The 12,422-nt window shown below is 41.0% G+C and overlaps 1 protein-coding gene across 3 annotated transcripts in view; it reads right to left on the bottom strand.

Annotated features, from left to right (window-relative positions):
- nrcama (neuronal cell adhesion molecule a) overlaps positions 1-12,422 on the bottom strand; it is a 38,327-nt gene that overhangs the window by 12,327 nt on the left and 13,578 nt on the right. For 2 of the 3 annotated variants that reach the window (XM_026364493.1, XM_026364495.1), the window contains exons 2-12: positions 11,447-11,495; positions 4,185-4,357; positions 3,706-3,723; positions 3,267-3,372; positions 2,560-2,753; positions 2,287-2,409; positions 2,027-2,197; positions 1,046-1,157; positions 594-778; positions 374-505; positions 81-224 (exon numbers count right to left, since the gene is read on the bottom strand). In XM_026364493.1, coding sequence (XP_026220278.1) covers positions 81-224; positions 374-505; positions 594-778; positions 1,046-1,157; positions 2,027-2,197; positions 2,287-2,409; positions 2,560-2,753; positions 3,267-3,372; positions 3,706-3,723; positions 4,185-4,278 — 1,279 coding nt within the window. In that variant the 5' untranslated portion in view covers positions 4,279-4,357; positions 11,447-11,495. The remainder of the gene's footprint in view (positions 1-80; positions 225-373; positions 506-593; positions 779-1,045; positions 1,158-2,026; positions 2,198-2,286; positions 2,410-2,559; positions 2,754-3,266; positions 3,373-3,705; positions 3,724-4,184; positions 4,358-11,446; positions 11,496-12,422) is intronic. The other variant, XM_026364494.1, reaches the window with a different exon arrangement.

Below are 12,422 nucleotides of genomic sequence, written 5' to 3'. Positions count from 1 at the left end.
ACACCTCTTCTATCCCACACAACTATTTGTATATCCAAATATTATTGTACATTTCCATCTGTACAGATGTTTAAACTCACCTAGAACATTGACAAAAGCATTTGCCATCAGGTAGCCAAACTCATTGGATGCATTACACTGATAGACAGCACTAGAGCCTGACTGCACATTACTGAGAATCACTGTGTCATCCTCCACCTTACGGCTGTGGTCCTCTGGAGCATCTGGTGCATCACCACATAGAGAATATTGACAGAATATCACGTCAAAGCTCAATTGACGGCACAACTCTGTTTGCTGTTTTACACATTTGGTGGTTAAACTGTTTGCTTTAAAGTGCTAATGCATTTTAATGCATACACTCATTACTCACTTCCTATGGGAACTCCATTGACAAACCAGCTGATCTTTGGTTTTGGCTCCCCGCTGACTCGACAAGTCAGGATGCCAGTCTCATTTGGGGCGAGGATCAGGTTCCTGGGAGCACTGACCCAGAAAGGAGCAGCTGGAAAACAATAAGATTAATGATATTACATTAAAAATAGAAAATAAAATAATAGCAATGCAGGAGGAAAATAACTACTTGTGTATACCTTTGACAGTGACCTTGATGATGTGGTGTGCGGTGCCCATGTTGTTTGTGGCCGTGCAGCGGTAGTTGCCAGCATCAGCTTCATTCACATCAGAAATCTTCAGCCTTTTATTGAAGTTTTGGAAAGACGTCCTGCTGGTTGGCAGTTCACCCCCGTCCTTCTGCCAGGAGATGTCTGGAGTGGGCCTTTCATGGAGAGAATTACAAATGAATTGTCTGTCTGTGTGTGTGTGAGCGTGTGTGTGTGTGAGCGTGTGTGTGTGTGTGTGAGCGAGTATGTGATTTCAGCATTTTCTTTAGTTTTGTGAAAGCCCTGGCATTTTCACATAAGACGAAGTAATACAAAAATATTTCTCCCACTGAGATGACTTTTCTTCCTCATTTGTCACTCTAACATTTGATATCTGAAGGTTTGATTTTCACTTTTCCACATTACGATAGATGCCAACTTACAAGCCCTCAGCGATGCATTCCAGCACCAGAGTCTCTCCTCTCAGAACCAACTTGGTGCTGGTGGGACCCAGAGGCATCATGAAACCAGGCCGGCGCTCCCCCTCTGGGTTGTCTGAACACATCAAGGACAAGACACCAAATCAGACTGCAACATTAGATTCGAAGGCTGTTGTTGCTTGAGTTATTCAAATTTAGGAAATTAAACTAAGCTCGAGGGGCTGGGGTCATATTCTCATGAAGGACACAAGTCAAGTCAAATATACACTGTGTTTTTTTCCAAAGTTGCTGGAAGGGATAGACAATGAGCATGTGATGACCCAATTCAATGGAATAGAGAAAGGAAGGTCTTTTTGACACACTGCATGTATGAGCAGCATATGAGAGATGATGGGAATAAGAATAACCTTCCTGAGCAGGGTAGCTCTCTGTCCTTAGACATTTCATTTGGACAAGAATGCACCACATTTACCAAAACAGTTAGGATGGGAGAATTCAGAGGAAGCGTATCGTTAATATAATCACAGAGGAGCGACTGAGGCCAAGTTAAAATATGGGTATGTGAGTCCGGCATGGTGACAGGGAATCAAACAGGGCTGGGTTCACACTGAGGGAGCTGAATGGGAATAAACCAGCAGCACTCACCACTATAGAAATCAGTGACATTGTATAAAGCAGCCACAGTCTCATTCATAGTTTCCACTGTAATATAACAGAAAATCATAAGCATGCAAGACACTTTTGGCTTTTCACATGTGTTTTAACCATTGTAAGTTTAACATTATATAAATATACATTGTTATTCTGTGTTGTTATACTGTGCATTGTGATACTGAGATGCAGCCAATGTAAAACCTAACACTGCTAGAAGAACCTTAAAAACAGCACAACACAATCCAAAAACCAACCCAGTAAAATATATGTATCTCAGCTTTTCTAAGACATCAGTGGTTTATTAAAATGGATTTCAGTGACTTCGCTTACTGTTCAGTACGCTAACTGAGATGGGCTGTTTCTGCTGGATGGTCTGTGTGTGGGGGAAGCGAGCGTAACAGATATAGTCACTCCTGGTGTCTTCTGGAAGAATGTTGGAAAAGTACAAGTCTCCATTCAGGGCCTGGGACACTCGTTTATCCAATGGCAACCTCTGAAAGTCTGAGGCACAGGGAGACATGATGCTGGGCATGAATAAAGATTTTTTTTTTTTTTAAGTTGGGATATATGTATAAATGCAAGTGACTTACTGTTATCCATCCAGAAGATAACAGGAGGGGGCAGCCCAGCAGGGGGCCGGCATTGCAGCACGAGGGGGACCCCAATTTGCACCGTGATGTCCTCATTTTGCTCCTTTGGCCACAAGGGGGACCCTGCAAGTCACAAACGTCAAGCAAAGTTCCTGAAGGCTTCCCGGAATTGAACAATACTTTTATCTTAAGTACCTTTGTAAATATTTAGTAAGTACTTAGGCTTTGATGAATTAAACATAATAAATAAATAACATAATAATAAAGTCTTACTTGACTGTCTGATGACAATGTTGTTGGATACAGCGGTGCCATGCTCATTGTGAGCCGTACACTGGTATGTTCCCTCGAAGGCCTCTGCCTTTTCCCCACTGATGTCAATGACCAGTGTTCCCGAACCGGGCTTCATGAGGACTTTGGAGTCTTTCTCTACATCAAAGTGGGTCCCATTTCTTGTCCACGAAAAGCTAGAAGTAACAAGAACGGTAAACATCACTTCAATCGGCTGCAGTATCAAGTCATCAACATGCACTCTGGTTTATTCAGGCAGACTGATTGGAATCCATCATTTAAGCTGGAAGTGGGGCTGTTTCAAACTCTTTTGATTCAGAGGATGGATACAGGAACTAAATTGTGGCTAATTCATGCTGCCAGGTGTTTCTCAACCGATTGGTTCCCATGACAACAGTTGCTATGGCAATTCATTTTTTCCCCCCACACCGCTCCAGGTTACGTGATCTTTAGTATCACAGAGGATCCATAAAACCTAATGGAAATCAGTTTGCTCTTGATTGCTGCAACTCTCCATTTGAACATATTTAGTATATCATCACTTTATGAGCTCGTGTTGCTCTATTACACTGTTAACCAGAGAAGAAACCAGTGAACTATGCTGACACAGTGGTAAACTGAGATGGACATCTGCATATATGTTTGCTTGTTGCACATACGCTCATGGCGGTGAAAGAAATGACTCCCACCTAGGATGTGGCTTCCCCTTTGCCTCACAGTGGATGACAATGTTCTCCCGTGGATCAAAGATGTAATCCTTTGGGGACTGGAGCGTTATAGTGGGTGGTTGGGGCACTGGGGAAATGTGAATAAAAAGATAATTCAGACACACACGTACAGACAGTGCAATGTGAACATACTAGTGCTTACACATTCAGGCTGAGGAAGTAACATGCAGCAAGCACTAATAGGTTTTCACCACATGAAACACCCACTGCAAACAAAGCCACAAAAGCTACAGTATCTCACTCCTGACCAGACAGACAACTTACCATCGTGAAAACAAGGAAGTCACAGAAATAATTGCATGCACATGTAACTTTGCTCAGACCCGCACAAAGTAAAACAATAAATGCTGAGAGCAAAGACTCAACTCTAGAAGTCAAAGCAGTGTTTGAGTCAACTTACATCCTTCCAGTACTTTAGCTTTTTTGTCCACCATGACACGCCATACCATTGCAGAAGAATATTAAGGAAAGATGTTAGTTTTTGCAAAAGGTAAACAACAGGTTCAGTTGAATGAAATAGCTGCACTTTAAGGTGCCTTAAAGCATTTTGAGCAATTGAGCCTGTCTAAGGTTTGGCAAGGACATGCTTTCCCACTTTTTACTTCATGAACTTCAGTTTTGTAGAGACAGGGTGGCAGGTGCAAGAAATGCAAGAATGTCATTACTGAAAGCGCAATCCCATGTTGAAACATGCAAAGCTGAAACACAAGAACCTTTCTGCAGCTTGTCCAAAACCTCTTGAGGACCACAGAGGTATAATTCAATGAAGCTCACATTATGAAAAGTGTTGAATAGATTTTCCTTGGTATACGTTTCTTTAATTTACCAAAGTGAAAGTCTATGTTCTATATAATCAAACTGAATGTTAATGATACTTACGATCGAGAGGCACTTCGAGTCCTGAAGTCATCTGACTCAAGAGTATCAATAGCATCATTCTGAAGTGCAGTACCCACTTCCACTTTCTGTCCATGGTTGGATGTGTCACAGAAAAAACCTTTTGTCAGGGTGGGGTCTGGGTGGTCAACGAGATGAGAAACTCTGGATCTACACTACAGACGGGTACAAAAGGGACAAAAATAGCCTATTACTATGTGGGTTATGTCATTCATGGATTTCTATTGGCTCATTCTCAGCAAACAGTTCTGAAATGTAAAAGCATCCCCTCAGACACACACATACATAGCTACAATGTAATGTACATTATACTCCATACAAATGAAATATATTAAGTACACAGATGCAAATATTTAGTCTGAACTACAACTGAAAGTTTACTTCACAGCATTTTTTTGCTAAGTTTAATGACATTTTTATGGCTCAACATCCAACGTGAGGGGTTTATGTTAAGCATTGGAAGTGGCTTCTCTGTTGGCTCGACCATTATTCTGTCAACCTAAAGACACTGGCAGGAGAAGAAGTCAAAACAAACTTGATTCCTGTCTTTGAAACTTAAACAACTTAAGCACTGTGCACTTGTCTGTCTTCTCTCCTGTTATTTATCCGTCTCTTGTGCAGAAGAAGCCATCAAGAGACACAATATATTAACATAAGCAAAAGAAAAGTGCAGCTGTTACCAAGCATCAGTTGTGTTTCGCATTCTAGAAAGATGATCTTGGGGCGGCAGAGTTATTCACTGCTAGTTCTGTTCACATTGCATTGTTTTCAAGATGCAATAGCCGCTGATTATTAGAACATTTCACATGCACCACTAAGATCGCCTGCCTGCCACGTGTTTGCCTGTAAACATATGGCATGTGAGTGCACTCGGCCGGAACAATCGCATCCCCACTGCAGATATAGCCGTACACAGATTGGCACATCCACTGGCACAAACACACACTGATGGAAGCATCCTTGTCAGTATGTCATACGGGTCAGTGTGCTCCGGCAAGTGCTGGCTTCTATTGCAGAGTGCATAACAAAGAGACGATGATTATATGGACGGCCACCATAAACATGGATAACCAAGTTAGCATTAATGGGCTTTTGTAAACTACTCCATGGGGAGCAGCATGCACATTTTTTTTTTTCTTTTATCATCTACAGTGTGTCTTGCATTGTGTATAAGTCTCTGTCAAGTATGCATTAGCCTGCCTAATACGTAATGTGGTGCTTCAGAGAATTTAAAAATAGTAATCTGTTGACAACATATCAGCAGACATTCTTTTATCATTTGTAAGAAACATATCTAGAGTTATCATGGTAAAGAGTAACACATTTTAATACTAAATATTTCCCATTTAGAGTAATACGCTCACTACCTGGCAAGAAACTGAGACCAGTACACTTTCCTTTTTGTTCATATTCCAAAAAACAAGCTATAAAATATTAATTAATGAGCTTGTTAAGTGCTGGTAGTTATGTTTTGTTGCCATTGGACAGGCCAGACATTTTTTATTATCCAGGCTAGCACATCCTCCTTTAGTCTTTGTGCTAAATTAAGCTCACCATCTGCTGGCTCCAGCTGCATTTTTGATAGACATGTACATAGTGTTATCAACCTTCTCATCTAGGGGAGAAAAGGTTAACTGTCCGAGGCTAAAAAAAAAAAACATCAGACAAAGTAGCTACATACAGAAAAGAGGCAGACATATAAAATTAGGTGCCAAGCAAATGTCAAGCTCTCCATATTTTAGCACCTAGAAAGTCAGTGAGGGTTCAGTGGCATAAATTGCTCAGACATTTATGTTGAAAACACATCACCACCTCTGATTTGCTGCTCACACGGCATAAAACTGAACTTTTGACCTTTAAGTGAAGAGAACAAACACCCTTACACACCTATTTGTGGCAAAACTGCATACCTATGATGTGTGTTAATGCCTGTTTGATGCATGTTCAGTGGATTCTTCATGGTTAAATGCTATGCCACGAGGCTGTACTGTGCAGTGTGGTGGAATACATTTCTCTGGGAGCAATAGCAGTCTCACAGAAGCACAATTACACACACACGTACAGCTAACATTCATCCTCCAGCTAAGTGGGCAAACATCCCTTATCATTGCACATTTTCTCACAAGGCACAGACCCAAAAACCACAGATGATGATGACAAAAGACTCAAAGGAGGATGACAAGTAGGCAGGCCCTCTCTCATCCTCCTCTTTCCTCTCCTATGTGCTCAGGAGTCACAGTCTAGAGGTCAGGGAGTTGACCTCTAGCCCTCTTTTTATCTTGATCACTCAATCCCTTCTGTTAATTCCTTCAAGTTCAATTCCACCATATTAGATTTCAATGAGTCTTAATCAACTGAAATTGATATTACAAATCAGTTAGTCTGCTCACACTACTTCTCTTGCCTTGGTCTCTGATGGTTCACTCACTGCATTGACAAGACTCCAGGAAGTTACTTTACCTGGTCAAAAAATAGGCCAGTAGATAATAGAGATAATTAACCCAAAACTAACTGAACCAACAAGACATTACATGATGATGCATGTGATCTGGGTTAGGGTTAGATAGATCATCCAGTAATGGGTCCAATCCCTGTGAAAACAAAAGGAGCCGTGCAGCAATTAGTTGAGTGCCTCTGACCAAAATACAAGAATGATGTGAAGCCTGCTGACACAAACTCTGCAGTCGTCGTGCCACTCAGTTTGCAAAGCTGGAAGCAACATGCTAAGTTGGTCACTCCACAGCCTTCAGTCACACTGAGAGACAGTGAGGGATGACAGCCTGACTAGACCTCCCTAGATGAGGGATGAGGCAGGAACAGAATTGGAGTGAGGGATGAAAACACAGTCATCTGCAGTCACATCCAATCACGGTGACAGAGATATTTCTGAGACAATAGACTGAGTCAGACTGCTTTTAGCCAGACTAAACTGGAGTGGATTCTATCCGCTGCATCTGCACACACATCGTCGTGTCATCGTCGTACGTGGACATAAGCATACTCATGGCACAATGTCTTAATGTGCAGCCTGTTGTGAAATTACATTAAACATCAGTTATGTTTTCTTTTCAGGCTGTTCACATTCAGCACATGCATCATAACACACTGACCAGACTATGCTGAAACGCAGTTGCCTTCTTACGAGTGTCTCCAGTAACCAGGTCACTAGAATAGGGACTCTGAGCCATGAGAGTTCCCAGAAACAGACAGAGGAAACACAGCCTTAATGTGAAACCAGCAGACAGAGGTGTAACACCACGAGAGACACATAGTGGCATAATTAGTGGCCTGCACTGTCTCTTCTTTTTGTCTCTTTCTTTTTTCCTCCTTGAAAAACCCAAGTCAAGTAGCCGCTCTGCTCCAAACAAAGTCCATTGTAAAGTGGGATAATGGCCCTGCTTCTTCGGGGCACAGCCATGACTGGACTTTTTTTGATCTGCAAGGAAAGCAAGAGGCATCATTGCCTCACTAATCCGCTTTGATAGACGGGGCGCTATTCATACACGTTTCATATCTTTTTACAGAGTTAAGTATTATTTTCTGAAGAGCATTTATGCTGCAGATAATGTGTGGATAATGTTACCTATTTGGAAGGTAAAGAGAGACATTACATGAAAGGGAGAATAATGCATTCATTCAAAGTGAAGCTATGCAGTGTCTTAAAGTATACAAGGTTTTTTCTTGCAAACAATACTAGACACTAACTTATAGTGACAATGATGTAATGGCATGGATAAGTCTCACAATTTAGCTGCTGACCTCTTTTGAAGCTACCTGCTACACAGGAAGTTACTGTAAAAGTGGTTTTCACTACACTAATGCAATTTCTTTGAAGTGAAAAAACAGAACTGGAATCCTCTTTGTCTCCAATAGCCCCTAAACCGGATCACACGCAGCCATCTAATGAAAACAAACGATCTCAGCCTCTTTTTGCACGTGCACACATAAACCAGGCATTCCCTTTTTTGGGGGTCAGTTTATTCTAGCACTGTCCGCAGAATCCCCCAGCGCATGCTTTTCTCTGAGGATTTGTGAAGTGCTGATGGTCAGCAAGCGGCATGCCAGCCCCCCCACCACGCCACATATCCGCACTTCAGGGGCTATTGTCCTCCTATGTTGTTTACCACTGGGATAGCGCTGAAATGGCAGGGGTGTTGTAGGACACAAGGTGACACCTCCAGCAATAAAATGCATGTGTATATTATATATATTCAAATGTTGTGGACTCTGGCATTATTATTATTGCAACTGAATTATGCAGCAATTCAACTCATTTTTAACTGTGAAAAAAAGTGAGTTAGATAAGATACTTGGGCTTTGTTAAATTTGCTGTAGCTTAAAATTCTATATGCTTACATGCATTTCATATATGAAAGAGGTGTCATCTGAAGCTACGCCAACTCCTGTTTTCCATAATCAACTCAAAATTTCACACATGCACCTCCTCGCACTTTTAAATTTGTGATGTGAATTGCTTAACTGTGACAAAAAGCTGTTTGTAGTGTGTGTTAGTGCACTTAGTACGTATTCAAACTACAGACAGTTAACATTTGATGATATATACACTCAAACTGGGAATTGTCGTAATACTGTAAAACATTGGTGGTAAAACATTACCACACTAAGATGCACTGAAAATACTGTTTAGAAACAAAACACTGGACCGCATGTGTCACTCATTACACATGCAGTCATTACTGACTCTCTTAGTCATTACTGAGAGGTGCCATTAAAATTAGTGCTGCAATATTTGTGCTTCTCCACACATTTTACCACGCATGCTTGAACTGTGTGTGTGTGTGTGTGTGTGTGTGTGTGTGTGTGTGTACGCGCATGTCACGCCTGTCCAAAGTCATCTCGTCAGAGGCTGTGGCCTCAGTTAGAGCAGAGGGACTTGCTGGCTAAATTCATAAAGGAAAGTGTCTTATTCCCTCTTTCTATGGCAGCTTTCACCCTTTAGCTTTGTAAGTTTTCATCTTTTTTTTATTGTTTGTTTTGTTTGTTTTATCATGAATCATTAAATCTTTGTCTATTTAATTTCACTTTTTTTTTTACAGAAACAGGTTTCTACACAGTAAACAATGTATTAATAATATTACATTTATAAGTGATTGTGACTCACCTAAATCGTCACTGGTCCTGTGAACTGTGATATAAATGCACCTGGAATCAGTGGTGAATCAATACGTTGGGCCAATTTTGCATATTTTAAATCGGCTAAAACCTCTCACGCTCTTTCCTGTTCAGATAACATTTATAGTTAAAAGGTGTAACCAACAGGAATGAAGTAAAGTGTAAAAAAAGTGTATTTGAAATGACGTCGGGAAAGACCATGTTTTTCCATGTTGCATAAAAAAAGTCTGCAATCAATAATCAGGATCATTCAGATACAGTTCAACAGTGTGACAGTAGCCACATAAATCCAGCTGGGCTTGAAAACGAGCCAAGTCTCATTGGTATTCCTGGGTGTTTCTGCTTGGTGAAAAGTATTGATAGAGTCACGTAGCCTTGCCACATGACTCTATCTGCTCATCAATAAAACATCTGGGCTTTACTGTGACATGAAGTACTGTTTAAGAGCATTTATATGACATTGCATGTGTGTTTGTGTCTCATCTGTCACCTGTCTCAGAAGATCGTCTCTGTATGTTTGTCATTCTTCAAAAGTCAAGGACAGGAACCACGGTATACTGATGATGTTGCTATCCTTAGAGTTAGTTGTAGGGCTAAAGCTTTTTTTTAATGCGGCATCAAAGTTGTTTGTGAATGCACATAGCGAATTTCACGGCTATCTGGCTAGTAGGTGTGGAGAAGTGGTGGGTGCTGGGGTGGTTGAGCAGGGTGAAATGTGAAATGGGCAGGAGGCAGGAGGTGAGATGGGGGAAGGGAGCTGATTGACAGTGTTATAGCAGTGCAACAAGCTGCCATGTTCCCCCCCCCCCCCCCCCCTTTTTTTTTTCTCCTCCGCCCATCTGTTCATCGGGATTACTCAGAAAGGGATGTAGAGGAGGAGAGAGAGGGAGCTGTAGGACGGCAAGGATGAGGCGAGGAGCACCATTAGAACAACCTGCAATAACTTAATTCAAATCACTTTTCACTTGACATATTTTCGGCAAAATAAACTGCAGGGAATAATGACTCACAGTTAAAAATATGGATCAGTGCAATTTAGTAGAGTGCACTCATAGGACTATTCAGGGAACAATGATAGTAATGGGGGGTGGAAACATTGCATTGGTATGTTATGTAATATGGTGTTGCAGCACAAGGTTGTTTATTCTAGTTATTATAACAGTGCTCCTTCCTGACAAATACGTTTTATGGATTTAGGTAGAAGCAGTATGCTGTGTTACTCTGCTTTCTTTACATGGTGAGCATATACCCACATACACAATTTAAAACCACAAGCCTAATCTGATACCTTTCTGCACAGGTTGCCTTGCCGCAGCTTCCAGCTTGTAAATGTCCTAATTTGCAGCATAAACAGATTTGTATGTGTACACATAACAACAAACCTAAAACCATAAACAGACACTTCCCATCAGTTGACACAAGTATGTGCCACTGTCCTCGTTTTGCTGATTTGCTCCCTGGTGAGTGTACCATACATGCTGCAGATACCAAGACGGCACAGCCAAGATTGGAAAGAGTCTAAATCAGTCAGAGCAGTGAGTCATGTCTAAAGCACTTTTCATCCATAACAGACCTTTCTTATTTCAAGACCTTCTAAAATTCACAAAATGGCCTTTAAAGTGCACTCTCATAGCCAACACTATTATTTTTGTAGTATTACATAAAAATATTGTCAGAAACGGACAATAGGAAGCTGAGTCTATGCTACTTCACTTTGTGCAGTGATCTTAGTGTGATATTGAACAAACTGTAACACAACTGATGCACATTGCTGACACCGTATACACACAATTCACAAGGGCGGACCTGCCATCAGCATTACCAGATCAAAAGCTAGAACAGGAGAGAGTTAGAGTGACAATCCGTAACCATCAGTGGGTACAAAGCACATAGCAACAAAGAGCAGATTATAAGAACAGAATTATTGACTTCTTATCACTGAGTGCAACCAGCATTTTAACACTGTTACATATAAACAAGTTCAGAGTCATTTACAGTCAGTTCAACTGTTTAAAATCCTTACTGAGCAACTTCACAAATGAGAACAGCCACCAAATAATGGATACAATATGTAAAAGAGAAGGCTGATTCATTAGAAGTCTTTGACGTACCTTAGAGGATTTAATCTCAGCCACTGACTCCTGGGAAGGTTGTTTAAACCTGTGAAAAGAGGAGATCATCAGCCACTAATGGACTGTTATTCAGCCAAAATAGCCATATTCCTTCCCATTGGACTAACAGTTATAAAACTGTATACACCCTACTTTAACATAAGAGCTGTGCTGCTACTACTTTATCTCCTGTGACAGTATATAACACAGTTTGTACTAAATCTCATTAAGATGATAATAAATGACTAAGGGTGCAATGGTGAATAATTTTTAAACTCTTACCAAAGAACTGAGGTCCTTGGTTGACAAAACAATGAGAATGACATATTTTTTCTTTTGGAAATCAAATATTCTTCTGAAAGCAGCTAAATTAAGTTAATAAAATAATATTAATAAAAAGGGAAAAAGTCAGTCCTCACACCCTCAGAAATTGTTTCATTCATAGTGGCTCAGTGTCACACACGGCACCACATGAATGCATGAGTACATCTCTGTAGGTCTCTGCGGAATACCCAGTAGATGAGTCTTTGTCTTGTTGAACACAAGGTCGTCAATCAATAACTAAAATGTCTCCAGACAGTTTTACTACTTTTACCTAGAAGAGGGTGTTCCCCCACCTCCCACAAACAGGCTTCCCTTCGTGCCTATGAATGCATTATCACCGTCTCCAGAGAGACTCCCTATTTATTTTGTGTTAGCAAAACATATGTGATGCACAAAAAGATTCGGGACCCATTTAGATGCCAATAAAACTGCGACTTCACGTTAGCTCAGAAGAGAAAGACGGTGGATTGTGCGAGTAGTCATTAACAAACTGAGGCCGATCTGTTTGAACGCACTGGGAAAATAAGCACGAGGAGTGAGATGACACAGTCTTTCCATTAAACTCCCCACAATGACATGGCTGAGTAGCTGTTGTCACAGAGACGGAGAGAGACTGGAGGAACGTCAACGACTCAGCCCAACCCCAAGCAGT

This window comes from Anabas testudineus, chromosome 23, assembly GCF_900324465.2.
Source record: "Anabas testudineus chromosome 23, fAnaTes1.2, whole genome shotgun sequence".
In the NCBI taxonomy this organism is placed as follows: domain Eukaryota; kingdom Metazoa; phylum Chordata; class Actinopteri; order Anabantiformes; family Anabantidae; genus Anabas; species Anabas testudineus.
Note: the sequence above shows the minus strand (reverse complement) of the source record. Positions and strands in the feature narration are given on the sequence as shown.